The sequence below is a fragment of the Bacillus rossius genome, chromosome 6 (assembly GCF_032445375.1).
Source record: "Bacillus rossius redtenbacheri isolate Brsri chromosome 6, Brsri_v3, whole genome shotgun sequence".
NCBI lineage: Eukaryota > Metazoa > Arthropoda > Insecta > Phasmatodea > Bacillidae > Bacillus > Bacillus rossius.
Genome location: NC_086334.1, coordinates 20,358,376 through 20,379,373, shown reverse-complemented (window position 1 = coordinate 20,379,373; position 20,998 = coordinate 20,358,376). Strand labels below are relative to the sequence as shown.

General features: G+C 39.0%; 1 protein-coding gene across 4 annotated transcripts; it reads right to left on the bottom strand.

Moving 5' to 3' along the window:
• Positions 1-370: 370 nt before the first annotated feature.
• Positions 371-20,280, bottom strand: LOC134532801 (uncharacterized). Of its 4 annotated transcripts, none has more exons than XM_063369671.1 (5): positions 19,968-20,280; positions 6,378-6,518; positions 5,334-5,460; positions 4,209-4,393; positions 371-593 (listed from the first exon to the last, which is right to left on the bottom strand). In XM_063369671.1, the coding sequence occupies exons 1-5, from the start codon at positions 20,148-20,150 to the stop codon at positions 546-548; spliced, it is 684 nt and encodes a 227-aa protein (XP_063225741.1). In that variant the 5' UTR covers positions 20,151-20,280; the 3' UTR covers positions 371-545. The 4 variants fall into 4 exon arrangements, with proteins under 4 accessions (XP_063225741.1, XP_063225744.1, XP_063225745.1 ...); XM_063369674.1 differs by lacking the exon at positions 19,968-20,280 and adding an exon at positions 9,727-9,776; XM_063369675.1 differs by lacking the exon at positions 19,968-20,280 and adding an exon at positions 9,523-9,715.
• Positions 20,281-20,998: the final 718 nt, after the last annotated feature.

The window sequence follows — 20,998 nt, the reverse complement described above, 5'->3', positions numbered from 1 at the left end:
ATTGTGTGTTACTTAATGCACAGATGTTAAATGTTCAGTTGAAATCACAGTAGCCTTACACATGCACTCTTAAATGGTAAAGACTCCTTTAAGGTGACACACCCAGCTAGAACAAGATGGACTCATGAGCGTACATGCCACTGTGATTATGATCCCGGCCACAGTTTACATTTCGGTCAAACCAAACACAAAGTCAATAGGTTATGAGGTTTTGATGATATTCAGCAGTAGTGTAAGCAAAGTACATGTGTATAGGGAACACAAACACAGTAACAGCGATGGCTAGTCATTCTTTATATTACCTACCACATCTGGTAGGAAATGAGTAAAAGATTAAACCAAAAAAAAGTTGATAATATTAAATACAAACTAAACAGAAATTGACATATATTTGTTTGCATGTTCTACACCCAACTACAAAACACACAGGTCAGAGTGGATATAATTTCTCAGTTCAAATGGACAGCAATGTTACTGAGACATTTACACAGATCTGCACAGGTAATTTTGATCTTCAAAGTGTCACTTCTTAGCAGCCAGAATTGCTACGGGTTAGACCATGCCTCTCGCACAGAATTGTAAATGTTTTGAACCTGAAATTCAAACAAAATAAATTATTAAAAGAATGACACTAGTCAAGGCTGGATAAAAAAACTGAAATAATTACATTACATAAAAACATATAGTATATCTTTTTTTTTTCCTGGAACATGTTTGTTATGAATAATTCTCCTTTGCATTACATTATTAAGGCCAAAAGGGCAAGTACTTAAAAAAAATTATAATTGTTCACTTAATTTACAAATGTTACTTTTCTTTAAAATTACCATTTTTAAAACCTTTTCTATGTCTGTTCTCAGCGAGGATGAGCACTGAGACATTAGACGCATGTGGCAAGGACCACATGTGCAATCTTCATTCCATACTGGCTCAACTCATGAGCAACGAGTCATTATTCAAGTAGTTCACAGTCCAGGCGCTTACGGAAACACAACCAATTTGTTCAACTATGTTACTTGTTGGAATTTACTCCATAAAATTAAGTACAATGTTTCCCAATCAGTAATTTTGTGCAAGTTTTGGAATGGCAGCAGATAAAAAAACATGTACATGGTTTTTATGTTGCAATTGTTGAAATACATAAAAAAATAAAATCAAGACTGTTTTCAGCAATTAATAATTGAGGTTTATGTTATATACAAAGCCATGGTTACCAATGAAAACAATTTTTGGATGTATCATGTTTCTTTAAGACATTGGTTGCATGGCCTGTACCTTCTACAACTTCTGCGACAAACCAAACATTTTTGTTTCCAGAAGTAGTTCTCCACATAAATAAAACCACTATATGGTGAAACTCTTTATACCAAAATCCACCTTAACTCGTCATTGGTCGCGCTATCAGCATTTTGCTCATCCTCAGAAATATTGTTTTACTGTTATTGTTTTTATTGCTGCTTGGAAGTGTCTTTTTTTCTAACTGAGTTTTGAACCTTCCTTATCAAGTCACTAGGTGGCTGACAGGATGTAACTGATGGAATATATTCTTGTGAGACTAAATCTAATGATTCGTGGTATTACTTATTGAAATGAATCGGGGGAAGAAAATTGTGGCTTTGGCTCTTCAACAAATCGCTGAATGTTCCAGAACAGGTAAGTTATGTTATAATTATCACTATTTTGTTTGAAAATACAAAAATATATATATAAACATATATTACATAAAACATTAATTAACATCAATAATAATAAACATTAACATTTTGTCACAAAATTGTTGATTTTCGTATAAAATTAGAATTTATTATTGAATACGGAAGCTGAAAAGCTGAATTTGGATATAAGTGAGACAAGATTTTATAATTTTGAAAAAGCATTTAGGAATTCCAGAGGAAGATATGTAATTGTAGTCTTTCCATAGTTTTATGTTTCTATTTTATTTTTGACTAGAATTTTCAGTAATGTAATATATATTCTGTGCTTTGTATTTACAGAAGTTCCACCATGGTTGCCGGATAGGTTACCACCTGAAAACCAAGCAGCCGCCAATGATCGAAATTTTGACCAAGATAATGTTGAAAAATCCTAATAAAGTTAGGTGTTAGAAATTTAAGCAGTTAATTTTGATGAAGAAATTCTCTATTGCATAATGTGTGTTCTATTAGTCATAGTCTCAAATGTATAACATAAATTAGTGTGCCCTCAAAAGACTCAGTAGATTTAATAATTTTTGTGCTAGAAAATGATGAAGTTGTGAATAATGTGTGATTTTCTGTTGCTTCCAACACTACTGCATTTATTGTTGATATATTCGTAGGCCGGACAAAGGAAACTCAGTATACAGCCAAATAGTTTATTGTGATGATGGTTTATGTATAAAAAAAAAAAAAAAATTATGTGATAATAATATAAAATATTATTTAAACAAGCAGAATTGTTTAATTTGCAATATGTAAAAATATTTGGCCTTTAAAAAGTGGTTAAGCACGACTCTAATCGTAAAATTAAGTCTGTGAGCAAAATGCTCATGCGCGACCACTGGTGTAACATTTTACAATGCGACCAATGACGGGTTAAAACAAACAGTATCTAACATGAAGCATTTTCAAATCTATATAACAAACTTATTTTTATGAAAACTCCTTTCTAATAAAGATACAGAATTATACATTCATATCAAGTTTCTTTAAAATATGTAGCCATAATAATTTATTTAAGATAAAAATAATTATGTTCATGATTGATCAAACAACTATATTACAAATTATTAGCAGAAATAGAACACTACAAAATTGTGCCACTAATACATACTGAAGATTCCAATAAGGTAATGACCAGATGTACAAGAAAAAAATGACATCTTTCTTTATTTCTCTCAGTATTTATGGTATTGTGTTTTTGTTGGTTTCCAAAGTTTGGTGAATTTAAAAAAAATATATAATAATTTTTTTAACAGTATTGTATGTGCTGATAGACTGATATAAATTAGAATGGCATTTGTGAGTTTGGTAAATCTATAAAGTAAGGCTTATTTTCTTTATAAACCAATCAATTCCTATGGAAAATAGACTGCAGATTAAAAAAAAAAAAAAAAAAAACTATATTCTGTGTGTTGTGTGCAAGAACAGTGAAAAATTGTTCCACCTCCACACAAAATGTCAGTTCGTTCAGTTGTCACACAGAGGTAATACAAGTGAATTGTTCTACTGGTGTGTCTGCACTCGCTCTGGAGGCAGTGTGGACAGCAATTACGAATCGCAGTACCTGGTTTTGTGTGTAGCATTTCCTCCTAGGAGGTTGTGTAGCAAAATATGTTTGTGTTTCAAAAATAATTAACTTAAAGTGTTATATTATTATGTGAAAAATAAGATGTGTAACAAATTTATGTAAAAGAAAAATTTTAAAATTATACATTTCAGGAAATTTTTAATATTATATAATTATTATTTATCTCACAATTTAAGTTTTACATAAAATTAAATAAAAGCTTATAAGTTATAGTTATTACAGGCATTTTAACAATAATATTGTTTTGTAAGTACTTATAAGTTCTGTACTTTAGATGTCAATGCCTTTTTTTTTTCTATATACTCACTACTGCACCTTTGGGTGCAGTTTGCAAAAAAATACAGACCTCATGAACAAAGCTAAGGTTTATGTTGTATCATTTATAATGTTACTGTGACAAGTCATTTTGTACACAGTTCACTGGTTCGGGATGTAGTATGTTAGTGATGTATATTTACAGAAAAAGGTTTTTGTTTAAAGTGATAACAATTAATATTAATGTTCAAACTAGGGAGTTTTTTTAAAACATTTTTAAAACCCTGGTGGAAATATATTTTGTCTCTGAGGGAATAGTAGAAAAAAGTATGCATAAAAAATCTCAAAATCATGTTCATGTGATAGACAAAACTATGAAACAATAAAGCAATGCACACCTGAATTTAGAGTCATATCTGTAATCTTAATTTTGAAGTTGACATGTTTCAGTATATACTAACCTGTTTAAAAAGGTGCCAAAAACTTATATAACTAACTAGTAACTACACACAAATTTAACATATAAAATTTTCTCAATTAATTGAGAAAGTGAAGCAAAAGAAATTTTCAGAAATACATTTTATTAATATTTAAATTTGGTTATTGTTTTCCAAATTGACTAAGATATTGTTTAAACCATAAAGCTTAGTGTAAAATGCACTTACATCAGTGATCTCCTTAATGATGCGGAATTCATTGTTCAGTTGGTACGTTTTGAAGCCGATGAGGATGGGCTTCCAGGAGACGATGGAAAACAAGTCGACGTTGACCTCGTCACTCGCGGTGACGCACAGCTCGTTGGCTCCGACCACATCTTGCACGACGTGGATGGTGTCAACATGTGCCAGCTCTGCAGCAGGCAGCACCACTAGTCTGAGCACACACCAGTGCTGTGCACCAAGACAGCACCAATGCAACTGACAAAACACGTGTGTCATGGCGGACACAGCTGGCAGGTTGTTTAGCTTTCAGAAAACCTTGTACCATTTTGAATGCCCGCGTTTCAGTGCTGTGAGATGTGTTTGATATTTCTTTACTGGCGCATTCAGATATGTTCTTTGTTAGATTACTACTTAGCAATTCGTGTTGATTTTCAACAAAACAAAATGTGTACCTATTTGTTAGAATACCATTTGTAAACAACCACACACAGAAATTTTACCTCAGCTGTATTCAGGACAGTCTAGAAAAACTAAGGGCCCGGATGCGAATAATTGTATCAGGCCCCTACAATATTATTTAAATCTTCAAGTTTTAAAATTTCACAGTTAAAGAAAAATCTCATTTCCATGGACATAACTGTAAACGTGATCAGCACTTATAGGATACTTGTAAGGTTTCCTATAAATTATATTAACAATATACTTTTGAGTTTCATCCTATCAAAGTAAACCCAAGCATTAAAAATATCTTTGAAACTCCTCGGGCTCCCCTAAAAAAATGGTGCTGGAAATTCACCTTCGCCCCCCCCCCCCCCCTGCTTAATTATTCATGATGGCCTTTGCTGTATTTGACAATCGTGTTGGCAAATTGTAAGCCAACGTTGGCCTTGTGTGCAGAAGATAAGAATCTGTATATGATTCCAAGCTTTGGACACAGTGCTAGCTCGGAGGAAAGTCAAAGGAAGCAAGCATTAACCAACACACTGGGAAACATTCATCATTCGCACAGTTACTGTTTAATTGAGGCATAATGAAAGCATGTTCCGACTGATTATAGTGCAAGCAAAAACATTCATCTAAGCAAGAATAGTGATTGGCGGTGCAGCTGAACGGCGAGGGATAACGTGCCTGGTTTGATGCTGGCATTAAAGGTGACCGGGCGCGTGTTGGGGCGCAAGTTGCGTAGACTGCGGCGCTGCAGCTTCAAGCCTTTTAGCTCTATCTTCCGCCTGTGCTCTTCGTCCTTCAGCTCTAACTGCACACAGCACGTACACACAGTCACACGTCTGGAGGAAAACCATGCTTCAGGTCATATCTGGCTCCATACTCTTGTTGCAAACCTAACACTACCTGCTATATACCAAACTCTTACATGACTTATATCAACTATGAGCCCACTGCACACCTTGGATGAGCATCGCCTTACAACTTCCTGCTGTAAAGATGCCACGTTAAAATCCCGCCTTCACCATTACCTTAATCAAACATATATGCTATAAAGTACTGCTTCACTGCCTTACATTGACTCAGCGATAGGTAGGCCTCAAAAGGATTTGAATAGAAATGCTTACGACAGAAACACATTTTGTACCATCATCTGTGAAGCTTATCCTCACAAATCAGTTTCGCTTATTATGGCAAGATTCTGACTTGTGGTAAGATTCCGACTGATATTTTACCCCTCTTCTTGTTTTGCAGATTCATAATAAACTTCTTTACAATCTTGTGTATTATGTGTTAAGAATTAGCATTGAATTTACAAGCTAATTTTTACGTTTACGTCTTGTTTAACACTTCACTCAAAGCGACATACATTTAAATTTCAGATGGTACAGTGTAGTAAATTCTTATAACCTTGAAGTAGCATCTTCATACTTTTATGCTATATGTATACTTTAACTAACACATAAACTCACCTACATCTGTGGCTCTTTATCCAGCACTTGATTTAGTTTTATTAATTGTAATCACATCACATAAAGCCATCTTTACAATGTCAGCCTAAATAATTATATTTTTATTTATGATAATTCAGAGTTTTAACCACAATATCATCATGATTATCTCCCTACGAGCCGTATCACATGCCCACAACTAGTGTTACATGATGTATGAAGTGAAATAAGAATATTTACTATCTAATTAAAAATATGTACCTATATGAATACTTACATCAAAGTCTGGTGGTATGCCATCATCTTTCATGATTGTAGTTCGATCATACAGGTTATGCCAAAACTTATCTGTTGTTGAACAACTCTTATCAATTAAGTCTTGTAGCTTGCCAAGAGGAACATATGTCTTTGCAGGACTCTGCAAGGAAATACATCCATTATCAAGTGTAAATAAATTGTGTATAAAAAACAAAACTAAAATACTAATTATTTATATGATTAAAAGAAAGTTATTAAAAATTGCATGTATATACAACTGTTGAAACAGTTTTATTTCCAACTAGAAGCTCTTACACTTTTATAAATGCTTCTTTAAAAGCTATTCTGTTCACGCTTGACAAATCCATTATGCCAACAAATATTCCAAGTCTTGTAGGATACAGTTAGGTCAGCTAAAGGATACAATATCCTTGTTTCAGTTTTGCTAGATTTTTTCAGGTCAAAAACCATTGCCTTAAGTATCTCAGTCTAGGTTATTGGGAATAATACTGAGCAATATTAACTGTACCCTGAGGTGTTGAGATACAGTTAAAGAAAGGTGAGTCATTTTGGTTGGTACGGATTGTACGAAGGCTCTGTGGGTCGTTTTAGTAGAGATTATAAGATATATTTAATAAGTTAGGTATAGAATTGGGGTTGTTCCTCTGCGGACATTGATACAGGTTATTTATTGCTGGTTGAGCAGTGACAACATAGTTTTTACAAAATTATTTAGTCTGTTTGTAAATAGACATGGTAGCATGTGTCTCCTGGAGTCCGTAAGTTATACATTAGTTGAAGTAGTTGGATATTGTTACAGCAGAAAAGGAAATTATGGGGGTGGGCTTTAATTTTTTTTCCCCTCAAATTTCAAACTAGGTACAGTAGGTTTTATCTGTGGTACAAATAAGTTATTATGGAATCTCTTACCAGTAAACCTACATTTTTTATTTTTATGCCCAGAAAAATTTTAAAAATCATATTTGGTACAGAGTATTAATCAATGCCTTAAGTTTAACTGTGTAAGGATAAGGTTAGGTTTTTTCTGTAAATCAGTCCCTCCTGCATTAAAGATACTGGTGTACATCCTTTCAAATAGAGTTTACTTATATCATTGTTTATTGCAGTATTGACATCTTAAGCTTCTTCATCCAACTCACAGAATACGGAGGGAAATCCAACTTAATTACAATATGAAATTGGGTTATATGGTAATATTCTTACAGCATGATGTTCCATGAAATAATAATAAAATTACTAAGACTAGAGACGTTCCTGCATTTACCCGGAAAACAGTTTTCCTGAATTCTTACTGGTTTCCGAGAAATTACCATTTAAAACTTACATTACAATGTGTGATCATTTATGCTATTTTTCGCTTTCCCATGTGGGTCTGTATATGTAAATGATTTGGAGAACTTAGAGTTAAATCACAAGAATTGTCTATTGTTAAGTTAGCTACTTTAAAAAAAAATTGAAAACATTGTGGACGGTTGGTTGTGGTAGTATAGCTACATTAAAAATACTGTAAAATATTTTACACGGAGCTTACGACCGACACTGTCAAATTTTCGCTTCCCAAACCTTCCAATATGCTGTGTCAAATTAAGTAGGGGTTTATGAAGTCACCGAAAACATCATTAGCGCAGCTGTGTTTGTTTGACCAGTTGGATAATAAGTTTCCATCAAAAATTTGGCTTATAGGACAAATTCTAAAATAAGATAGTTTCTCAGTGCGATTGGCTAGTCAGAAGCGTACCTAGCGAAAACTGAATTGACATCAGTTTCCATCTTAACGATAATTTAAAATGGCGAAGAGCAAAAGGCAGATTAAAGAGATAAAAAGTTTTAAATATTTAAAATGATGTTAATATGAATGTTTTTGCAAAAACATTTTATGCATAAAAATGTAATTATGTATTCATAACTTTAAAATAAATCTGAATATGTATTTAGTTAATCAACAAATATTATTGTGGTTTAAATTTATTAATGTTAAAAAAAATACATAACAAAAAAGCTAAAGAAAAATACTGTTGCCACTCTCGTTGCCTGATTGTTTAGAATAAATATTGAATTGAAAATGATCTCAAGGGAAAAGGGGGGTTCGACCTCGTGGCTGCAGGCAGGAGTGCATCGTCCACGTGAACTACCTGGGCTGTTCAGGCCACCCAGGACGCCTTGAAATAAAAGGGAAATGACTGAGAAAAAACTGTACTTTATTAAGGTTTGATACACTTGCTTGTCCAACGCCTGGCCGAGTCTGTTGTCAGACCGTCGTTTCACGATCGGTTCAACACATTGACGCGCGCGAAGAAGATAGGTGTCAAACACGTGTATAAAGTTCTATCCTGAGACCGATACTGACAAAATGAAGGCTGTGGCAAATTATTGTAGAACTGATAAGTTGCAACTATGTTTATATGGTAATTGAAGTTAAACATACAATGGCAAAAGTATACAATCAAACGTTCTTAAACATGATTGCAGTCTAACCTACTACAATACGAATGTTTCAGATTTTGCTAAGCTCGGCTAGATGAAAATTATACTAGTCACAGTAGCTCCTTAAAGGTTGACGAAGTTATTACTAGGTTAGATTGCAAATACATATATATCACAGTCAAAATTAGCTAAATCGAAAACACGTTTATTGAAGAGTCAGTACACCATGACACTAAAGGTTTGCCAGAAGCCCTTATCAAACAACGAAGCCTGGAAAAATGCGTAAGGCTCAAGTCCGCTGTCCGCGTACTTTGAACATAAAATTTACGTAATATGCCGAAATATCCCTGTTGGGATTTAAATGATTAAGCAAAGAGCCGCAAGTAAGAACATACGGCTAAGTGAGGTCAGGCGCAGAGTTAATTGAAAATATTAGGTAAACTTGCAACTATAGCGATGAACTGGAAAAAAGGCACGAAAACTGTAGGCTCTGCGTTCGCAGAACTTTTTTTATATAGTTATGTGGCATACAGCTTTCGCCCATAGCCAAAGGGTCATTATATGCAGCGTGAATCTCAATTTTCCAGTCGTTATCAAACACGAGAATATTTATTTTACACCCATGCCTTACCTGGGATTCGAACCCAGGACCCCTCGCACCCTAAGCCGGTATGCATCCGACTACGCTAAAGAGGTCGGCTTCGCAGAACTACAAGCACCTGTGAGCTCACGGCGGCAATTCGCGCTAAAGCGCCACGCGTCCTCGCGCCAAGTCGCGTGTAGCGCGGGAAAACAGCCCAGAACAGATTTGGACTTAGTTGTTAAATTTGATATTACATGATTATTTTACAACTGCACATAATTCTCATATTATTTCAATATCTTTTCATTGTTATTATTTTGGTTTTGAAAAGAGGAATTACTTATTTAATTACGCACTTGCGCATTGCCACACTCGGCCGGGCGTTGTAGTCGACTTACTGTTCGTCGCGGCGCACTTTAGCTCACGCGGACATCATGCGCGGGTGTGTTCGTTACACTTATGAATAAGTTTTGTTGGGACGTAACGGACTGTGCGACCCAGAGGGAGCACCGGCGGCTGGCGTCAATACGTTCAGCAATTTGAATTATGATTTAATTTCAAAATTGAGGGAAAAGAGAAACATTTGAAATCAATCAGACCAAAAAAATTTTTTCATAGTGTGACATGATATAATGCATTTTTATGGTTATCTATCCAAATATATTTGATGGAGAAAATTGAATGCAATATTTCAGCCCATTACTTCTGGTCCTTAAAACTATTGTCAGATATAGTTTAGACAAATATTTGAATGTGTGACAAGGCTTTTAAAAATATAGCTATCTTAAACAACCGCTCAGATTATTTAGTAGTATTTTGTTATGTAGCTATGAAGTGTCCCGGCAACAGCGTCCGGTGCTGGAGTGGCCCTAGGTGTAGGGTGCTCACACGTCGTCACCGCACACCTCCTACAGGTGAGCAGGGCACCTGGCTGAGTGCAGGTGTAGCAGGGGGGGGGGGGGGAGTCCGCCGGAGCCCTAGAGCGGGCTCCCGACGGCGCTCTAATGTGGTTGTTAAAGGTAGAAATCCTAGAGCGAGCTCCCGAAGGCTGCACCAGAGGAAGAAGGGGGGGAATGGATTTTGGAGCGAACTCCCGAAGGCCGCTCCAGAGGTGTGGAGGAGGGGAGAGTGTGAGGAAAGGAAAGATAAGGGATGAGAGTGCATTAACTTTTCAAGTTTAATGTCTATTTTACTTGGAGGGGAGTTCTGATTAGCCGCCGCCGATTCATCATATTGCCATCCAGGGCAGTAAGCATGAGCGAGGCCAGAAACCGAATTTTCTATAACTTGCTAAGTGCATAGTAAATCAGCTGCACCCCACACTGGTGAAGAATCATTTGAATCGACGGTGGGGATGCATGTCTTGTGGGATATGTTTGGCACACGGGCCTGTGTGTGCGCTGGTAGGTTGTGTAATGCTATAAAAGTTATGTGTGCCTAATTCGGCGGGGTAGTGAAGCTCCCCACCAGTTAGATCGGCTAAATGGCATGATGTAATGTCGTGTTGGTGTGGATTAGAGGCTTGTCTTTGTGCTGTAAATTCAAGTGACCTAGTTAAACTCGGGTGTGGCACATAGTGTAAAACTGTGCGAGCCGCTCCTACGAACCCCTGAGAACACATATCATGCTAGGGTAGTTAGCCCATTAGTGCATGTAACAGATAGTTCAGGCCGAAACTCGTGCAGGCATATAATAGTGTGAGTGTGTTAGTGAAACAGTAAAGAAATTTACATGGATTAATTAACATCTGGCCACCTTCGTAATCGACTATTTTCACAATTTAACTCAAGTTCTCCAAACAATAAACACTGATGTCGTAACCTCTGCAGCAGTAAAATTCGCCCACCCCCCGAGGCAATCAAGGCTTCTCGGTAACAAACTACGCTGGCAGAAAGCACCTCTCACCCGCGCCAAAGAGTCAAAGAAACAACTATTGTGCAGACACGGAACGGAAGTTACCAGTGTAGTGGTTACCGGCCATCCGTTGTTAATTATTCTTTAATTTCAATGTGTACCAGTGCAATGTACACAAACCCTTTTAGTGCCCAAAATAAAAAGTGCATCATGTAAATGTGTTGGCCCCTCAAGGGCACCCTTTTTTGTAAACACCATTGTTTCCCTATACGGCCCAGTGTCTAACTTAATTCATAGTTATTCTTGATCACACAATCTTAATTTTAAATCATTATTAAATATGTCCACGGAGCAGTTCACAGCAAACACTGACTGTCTCCAACTTGACTAGTAATTGTAACTCTGGTTTTTACTTAATATTTAAAAGAAAATTTGTAGACCTTGACGTCGTCCGACCGAAGGCCACCCTAAAGCCCGACCTGCAACCGCCAGTATTCAACCCCGCTAACGGAACGCGCCCCTAGCCATGGCCCACCCGAGTCAGGCGAGCCACCAGCAACCAAGGTAGAACCCGGCCCCCTAATAAACAGACCGACATTACAGCCGACCACGTTGCAAAAACAAACACAGAATATTAAACAATATTATGTATAAATTATAAGTTGATTAACGAAAGTGCGACGTAGGAGTGCCCGGGCACTCACGTGTGTAAATACGTCGATACGTGTGTGAGTGTCCCCCTGGTGGCCTTCTGCCTAGATTGGTTAATTAACCATGTGACATAATTATTAAAACCTTCTGTTCGTTATTAACCCCCACCAGAGCAGTCCGGCAAGAGACGAACAGTCGCTGGTGTGACGTATATTTAGAGGACATAATTCGTAAACATACTAACTCCAATTTGTAGAAGGGACGAGTGATGTTAATTTAGCCTTTATAATTAATGTAGGCATTTAGCGCCCTTAAAATCTCTTATTAACGTGTCACATTAGAAACTAACCTAATGAGGTCAACCCTGACGCGAGGGCCACCGAGCCTCGGCCGGGCGCCATGACATCACGCCAGTACAGCGCGACTCGTGGACCGGGGCGGACGCACGTCCCACGGAGAGACATCATCCATTGTCTGCATTGAACTCACTTCTGGTAATTATAGTCACTCATCGAAACCTCTTTTTACTTATCTCTCCGTGCGTACCCAGTCCAATTATCGCTCCAGGACTTAATCCGGCTGCATAACTTTTAAAAACCCCTGCACCACACTTGGTCTGCGGGGTAGCTTCAGCATATGGCACGGGCCGCCTCCCGAAGAACAGAACTTTAACTAAAACCAGTCGCTCCGGCACTGACACCACCCCATAAGGGAACTTGAGCGAATTTAGCTGCGGTCCGCGCTCCAATACAGTGGACGCGAACACCGCCTCGAGACATTGATATACGGGATTGGCCGCCTCCAATCACCCTCACCCCTCTTTTGAGTAACCAGGCTCAGAACCGCCTAGTGCCACGCTAATACGTAATATTTAGTAACTTTGTGCGACGCCTTGAATCTAGAACGTTTTCTTTTGTAAACTTGTGAGATGCGCCACCGCGTAAAATTCTTTGTGAACCTGTGCCACGTCTTATTACGAAACTTTCAAACTAACTTTGTGTAATTGTGTAACTTCTGTATTGTGTGACATCACACTCTGTACGACGTGGCGTGTAATCAACGGTATTACACCAAGCCCACAGTCGCATGAATAAACGACACACGTCATTTGTTGCATCACTTCAGCGTCTGATTAATAAACCATACGACTCCCAACCACCGCCAAGTAGGGAATTCATCATAACCCACGCAACACCACCGACAGTCCTAGTGGGCCACGCAGGGCAACCGACCCCACGACCCACCTATCGAATAGAAACAGAGCTAGTCTGGCGCCCACCCGGAAACACTGCAACGACAACCGCCATTCCCGCTAGGAGCCACACTGGGACTCGAGCCCGAGACCCCGGACGACGGCAACCTTTAGCGAATTAATTTGTCATTAGATTTTTAAATCAAGGGATTTGTGAAGTGTTTAGTTCTTAAGTTTCACATAAAATTAGTTGTAGTTCTTTAACACAGTTTGATAGGAAGTGGCTCTGTCCCCGCCCCCCACCCAAAAAAAAAGTCATTAGGTCATAGCCACCACTCGGCAGTCTTCAGTCTTCATAAGGTCGCGGTCCGGGGCGGGTGCATTGTCCCGCATTGAAAAATCACCATTTTTCATTGATCACAGTACTACTGGTAATTATAACTTTTCAAACTAAACTTTTTCTTATTCTCCTTGTATGTCTCTAGACCATTTACGGTTGATGGCATAACAGCCGTCATTAACTTCACCCGCTGTGTGACCCTTCCACCATGCGGCTTCAAACTTACATCATTGGCCGACTCCAGAATAGAACTTTACTTAAATCGGCCACACATATAACTGCTAGCTTTTTAAATAATATTGTTTCAGACAATTTAATATAGATTCTCGTGGCCCACTACAGAATTTGAACTACGGGTTTTAACCACCCACATTTATTATAAAAGATGGCAGTGTGGAATAAGCATAGTGGGACACTATTAATAAAATGTGTTCCGTGAATCATTCTTTGAAGTATTATTGCAGTTTGACCACAATAACTGTTAATCTGTCAACCAAGTCGCATGTGAATAAAAACTGGTGTTTTCCAAATGTTTCTAACATTCAGAGACCCTTTTCAGCTTAACATGTGATACAAGTGTCTGATGTGTATTTAGCTTCTAATCAAACGTCAGCCTCCGAGCCTAGTAAGCCACACTGTTGCCGATGACCCACAAGACATTATCGGTTAGTCGCAGGAGCTAGCCTGACTCCCTCCCAGAACAAAGTCAAACCTCAGCCCCCACTAGGCACACCCCAGGTCTTAAACACAAGACTGTGGGTGATGTCAACATGTACACAGCCCCACACAGAACAGGAAAATAATATCGGCGACCACATCAATGCAAATATAATTTAATGTGATTATTAATCGTGAGTTCTCATAAAATAGTAGGAATATACGAACACTGTTTTCAGGGTTAATGTAGGAACATCTCTAGTGTCAAAAAAGAAAAGAAATTTTTTGAATTTTATTATTACTCAAGAAATAGCCGTGTTGTAAGAATATTACCGAAACTGGCTAACGATGCACCAACTTTGAACAAATGTCTTAGCTTCCTGATAAATAAGGCTGGGTTCACAATTTAAAAACATAAGCAAGTGCATAGCCGGCCGTGAGCACGACTGTGCACACAACCTGTGCGAAATCGGTTCACATTTGAAATCTTCCTGTTATCTTTAGCAAATAAAATTTTGCAATATATCCGACATCCATAGGCAATGTTATTAAGTAACTATATTAACTAGGTACCAAATGATTATTCAGTGACATTTAACAAGCAATTTGTACGCACAGGTTTTCAACATATTGACGTTGTACCGACCATGGCCGCTAAGCCCGTGCTCGGCACCACTAGTACCCGATCCCATTTTCGGAGCGCACCCCCAGCCCAGCGGGAATGAGTCAGGCGAGCGCCTCGGGCGTGATGTAAATAGACGTAAAGAAACTTAAGGGCACGGAACTCCGGAGGCTCGAACCCATAAAACAATTAAGGGAAAAGACATTAGGACAAAATTACTAATTCCCAGACATTAAACAAGTACGTCGTAGCCACTCTGTGCAAGCACCGCACGCATGGAGCAGACAACGAATCTCATTAACATTCACCTTGGCCACTGGCCTTAATTAAAGTGCCCATGACAATGATTAAGTCAGATTAGGAGAAATCCCACTAATACAGTTCACAGGGAGACAATATGTAATAAATTTACAGTCGCCAATTTGATAACACAATTCAAATAATTAAATACTCTAAAACAATTGTTAAGCCTTAAGCACCCAATTACCAGGTGCTACCTTGTATTTGGGCACCTGGGACATGTTTTTTAGCTTATAATAGAGCAAATTAAGTTTGACGCCAACCATTAGTGTTCCTCGAATCCGCACAGACCGCTATGGCGCATCGCCGCCTCGCCCCGAGCGTGTGCGACGTGAACGCGCCTGGGTGCAGGGTGGTGCAATGCCTCGAACATAAGCTGCCCGCCTAATCGACTATCGCCCGCGCGAGAGTCGACCACAGGGGTACTGTTAGGTGAACTGTTTATCTGGACTTTGAAATTGACTTTCAGCACTCTTAAAAACAATATTAATTGAGTAATGGCTATGTTTAAATATTAATTGTAATTCTGGACTTTAGCGCGATCAGGTGGCGTGCATGGCTCGGGATTACTTTTGCACACGACACGTTTTCGCGGGAGCGAGGCTAGGGAGTCGTGCGGACGTCACAGCCATCGCCAGTTAATCACCGCCCTCCAAGGAGGCTAGTCGCGAGTCGCCCGCGGAGCCTCTCGACCTCCGCCCTTGCCATCTCTACTGGAATTGCGTGAGTTTTCAGCCCATCAAAAACGTGTCCTGTAGAGTGCGGCTCCCAATAAGCGGGTCATGCACGACGCAGCGCATGTATAGCGTGCCTGACAATAAATCAATTTAAATTGAGCCTCTGCGTATTTGTTACAATGCCCGTAGCATAGTGTCCCTAGTGGCATAAAACAGCCGGGGGTAACTATGACGGAACGACCCTTACGGCCTGCCGGCCACGTGGCGACATCACGCCCTGAGTCAAGAGTCTCGGCTACGCACTAGCACGTAGCTATCATTGCTAGTTGGCACCCACAAGCAACTCCACACCCTCAACATCATCTCGGCAGAAGGCAGAAGGCGTCAAGTTAATGTAAGTTTTTGGTGCCGACTCACAAAGGAGGTGAAACTTTCCCCCCCTGGCGAGGCGGCCATGTTCGGCAGTCTCCAACCACTCCGCACCGGGTAAAGACATGTGTCCGTGAGCAGCCTTTCACTTTGTTTCACCAATCGTTCATTCTCTAGTCATTTTAATATCTCATTCTTTTCTTTTAATTCATAAGCTGCTTATGTCGACTTGGCGTGTATTTTGCGGGCCCAAGCTTATCCCGACCGCATTTGTTAGTGGTTCCGCACCGCGTCGTGGACCACGCCACGTACGGCACTGGCTGACCCCAGTCAACACGCTTTCGATAAACCGCCGCGCATACGCCTGCCGGCTGCAACCACAAGTAAGTGCAAGGTGTAATTTAAAGTCACGCTCACTGAGCCACCCTAAGACAGTTAACTTTCGGTACTTGCCGTTTCCAGAACATTCTTAACTGCGCCCCGCGAGACTGCACGGGGCGAATTCATTGTGTCATACTAGTGTCGTGTTTTGTTATGTAATCAGCGTATATTCATGTAACTGTATAATGGCTCAGACGCTGCATGGTACATTCGAATAGTGTTTGTAGCGGTTCTGACACTGCGTAGCGTACGCATAGGGAGTACCGTGTACCCATGCGTACCACCAGAGAAGTCCATTAATTAAACGTAAATCAACATAACCAGTGTCGCTTACGATTATTTCGCGCCACCCCGTCCACACGGCCGAGCGGCCTCAGGGAATTTCAGGTTAGATTTCAAGCCGCGTACTTGGCAGGGCACGCGGGAGCAGTGTACCCATGACCCATCATCATGGGCCAAGAGTCTCACTAGCCTGGCAGCCCCCCCCCCCCCCCTTGGACAACAGCAGCACTGCGAATCCCCTAGCGCCCTTCAGGTACTTCCCGGGCCTTGTACAGCGGCCGGTTGACGGCAATATAAATAAATATGTGATGCACAAAATTTTTAGTAATAATTACAACCATGAAACTATATTATTTACCTTTTTTCTTATTGACTTATAAGTAATAGCATAAAAATATGTCTGAGAATTGAAATATCTTGACAATTTCTTGCCACAATATAATTGATTAATATAAATAGTTCTCTAATCCCGCCAAAATGACTTCCTACTCTTTTCTTATTGGTTGTTGTATTATGCATTAATTATAAATATAAAATATATTCATTTTCGTTCTATGATAACGTCCTGTCAAATAGGTACCTACTAGAGGAGGGTTGTTTCAGCAATTTTCGGTATCTGTTCCAACCTGATACTGATATAGAAATGTACCTAGTTACAACTCTCTGATACTTCTGTATCAGAAGGTCCCAGGAAGCAACAAAGCTACGCGTACGCAGACCGTGCGACCGGAAGGAGAATCTGATACATTATTTATCACGCCCGGTAATTCTCTATCTCTGATACTCTCATGACCGCCTGATACAGCCAGTATCAATCAGTTCAACATTCACTGCATTTCGTCCTGGCCGTGTATCACCATGTACATTGTTGCGGGCTGTCATGCTTTGTAGTTAGTATCTTTATAGTGAAATAAGGAATGGATAAGTGCACGAAAAAGACTTCATTTGTGTTGACGTCGTACCTCCGTGCCTCTGGGTTAAAGCCCGGATCACAGCCCTGTCCGCAGCGCGCCGCGGCTTAGGGAATGACGTCACTTCCGCTCCGTGCGCGCGAGAGCAGTGCGCCGGCGTCCTGGTCTCCAGTCCCGTGCGAGCCACCTTCGAGGCTAGATGCGGCCGCGAGACGCTCCATAAACTCGCCGCTATTATCGCTTTTGGATTCTGTTCTATAGTGTGTATAATCTCTTTTATCGTTGTCTTTACCGTGTGCGTGAGTGTTGTTTTGTATCTGGCATGTCCGCGGGCCAAAACACGTGGACTAACACAACTAGCCTGCACCGCACATTTCTCCAGCGCGCGACGACCCTCGGCAGCTACACGGGCCGGACGGTCCACCCCTGCCTCCCCGCAGGAGGCTGCTCTACGCAAGAGAGCTGGCGCCGGGCAACACTAGAAAACGGCCGAGCGATGTCCGCCACGTCTCCACGCATTCTACGGAGGCGGGTACGCGACAGTGTGGAATTTTTTTACGGAAAATAATGAGTTTGCTAATTGTAATTTGTGTAAACAAAAACTGAGTTATAAATCATCATCGACTAATCTGAAGAAACATTTGAAACGTAAACATTGATATAGTATGCTCTCTAATGTACGTATCTGTTTTTTTTTTATTTTTAATTTTTTATAAAATCGTAATATTTTAATGTATGAAAACACTAGTTACTAATTGTTTTCGGGAAAAAAAGTTCTAATGTTGATTACATCTGTTATTAGTGTCAAATGAGAATTTATTTGCATTTTCATAGCTGTTAGGTGCACAATTATAAATATTATATCTTGTATTAATGTACTTTTTAATATTAAAATTTCATTAGTTTTATTATTGAACGAGTCTGTGCACGCACTGCTTTCTGAGCATACTTTGATGTGGGACAATAACCAAATGACTCGTAACAATTTCGCTTTTCGCCTCTCCTTCAACGCCTTCCCCTGCGCTTCCTCCCCTACATTATTTCCCTTCTTTATCCCTTATTCGTCGTTCCTGCTCCCTCCCCTTTCACAAGCTCCGCCCAAGTGACCGTCATCTGCGATCGGGTTCTGCGCACATTGGCCGTGGTGTTGTTCCAGGCGAATTCTGAACTGATACTAAAGTACCTGATACTTTTCAAGTGTACTCGTTTGCTGTTCCTGATACAGGCGGGTATCAGTGCCAAAGTATTAGGTTGTTACTTTTCGACCCACCTCTAGTACCTACAAGTACAAGTCTGTGACTTTCCTTAGCAGATTAGTTAAGTGTTTAGATAACGCATGGATAATGCGACATATTTCCGCGTGTGTTATCGATCAGCCTACTAAATTGGAATCCCGGTCCTTCCATTGTATTTTTGATTTTATGTGATTTCACCAAAAACGTACAAAGCATATTCTGGGGGATTTAATGAATATAGGCCCAGGTTGTTTCGTATCCAAATGTTCAATCTTGTTAGTCATTGTACATATAGCCTACATCGCCAATAACCTAGCTGCAAACAAGACATTTTAAATTAACAAAAACGTTTCCCACTTATATTAAATGATTGTAAATTATTCCGTTACGTTGTGTAACAATTTAATAAATTCCATAATTAAAGAAAATAACATTAATTATTAACAAAAATTTTAAATATTTTTTATAGCCCCTTAATTTAAGCAATAAATTTTTGCATTACGAATACATGTCTTAGGTGTCAGAATATATTGTCTATTAAAATGTAATAAATAAATTTACCTAGGCAAAATATATGAGTTCTGTGCATTAGTTGTCAATAAAATCTTAAATTATTTCTGTAACTAACTGGCTGCAATTACTTTAGGTGGCTACAATTATTTTTGATTAAAAAATTTATTTTACGCGAAATTAATTTATAATTTCATGTTGAAAACGTAAGCATGCCATTGCAAGCAATTTACAGGATGTTAGTCCTATACCATATATTTTGATAAAAGTATTTAACAATTTAATAAGTTTGCTAAGTTATTAGAAGTGAAAAAAAAAATCATATAAATATCTATAATGCTGTGTTTGAAATAATTTTATCATTATTTTAATCTGTTAATGCTTTTGAAGTGTTACAACATGATCTAATATTTTGAACATAATGGGATTTGTCGGCATAGTTAACAATGACAGTAAATGCAAGGAATTCAAGCATAAAACCTTATACCTACTGCTGTTTAAGTATTATGTACAAGAAAAATATTTTGTACTACTAGTTGAAGTATGAATTACATTTAATTTTAAAATTAGAACCAATGTAAATAGTTAAGATATTTTTACCTGTACAAAAACGCACGAGTTGTCATACAATTCCGCATCATTGTAGGAAGGCACACAAACTAAAACTGAGTCAGATAGTGCTTTTTCAAGTTCACCTCGAATAATCGGCCATGCCTGATTTAGGTCACATCTATCCATAGCTGTCAAGTCTGCCTCAATTGACAGTTTCTTTTCTACAGCCATTATAATTTATAATTTTTTTCACCATACAAAATGTATGCCGAAAAAATTCGTTGTGCAACAATAACACAGGCTTATTGCATCCTCATTCAAACATTTTTTATTTTTCACGGACTTATTGTCACCAAAGAGCTATTAGTATTGGATTTACAGAAATAACTCAATCTATTCTTAACGTTACTTAAAAATGCTATTTAATGCTAATATTGTGTGGCTAAATTAAATCAATATCTAGGTTAATAAATGATGTATTTTATTTTAATATTATCATGCTGTTCATTTTTGTCTTGAGCAATTCCTTCGTATAGAAATTCTTATATGCACTGTTATTTAAATATTTTTGTGCTATAGACTGACGCCAACCGCCGGTGCTCCCTCTGGTCCGCAAAGGTCGTTATGCCACAGCAACACTTGCTCCTAAGTGCATCGAACACGCCCGAGCGTGATTTCCGCCGAGTGTGTGAAAGTGTGCCGAGACGAACACCAAAGCGACGTCAGCGCCCGGCTGGGTGTGGCAATGCGCCTAATTAATTGTATAATTATTTTGCCAAATTTAAAACAACTAAATTAATAACAATTTAAAAGAGGATTCATGTAAGGGAAATTATGTCTAATTGTTTTATAAGCATATATTGTGTAACTTGTTTTTAAGTCCAAAACTGGCCGGGTCGGTTTTCCCGCGTTCCACGTGGTTAGGCGCGAGGCCGCAGGGCAGTCTCGCACTCAGTTACCGTCGGGGGCTCGAAGGGGTCGGACGCTCCGCGAACGTCTGGCCATCAACTTTTGCGCTTCATCTCCATATCAGCAATAGTGTAAGTCTTTTAAAATCCTTTAACTTGCACGGCGCCGAT

Bases quoted from the DNA above. Each gene is read 5' to 3' on its own strand.
- LOC134532801 (XM_063369671.1), bottom strand. From the start codon at position 20,150: ATGGCTGTAGAAAAGAAACTGTCAATTGAGGCAGACTTGACAGCTATG. The intron at 6,519-19,967 runs GTAAAAATATCT...ATTTCCTTGCAG, and splicing joins ACTCGTGCGTTTTTGTACAG to AGTCCTGCAAAGACATATGT. The intron at 4,394-5,333 runs GCACGTTATCCC...TGCCTGCTGCAG, and splicing joins TAATGCCAGCATCAAACCAG to AGCTGGCACATGTTGACACC.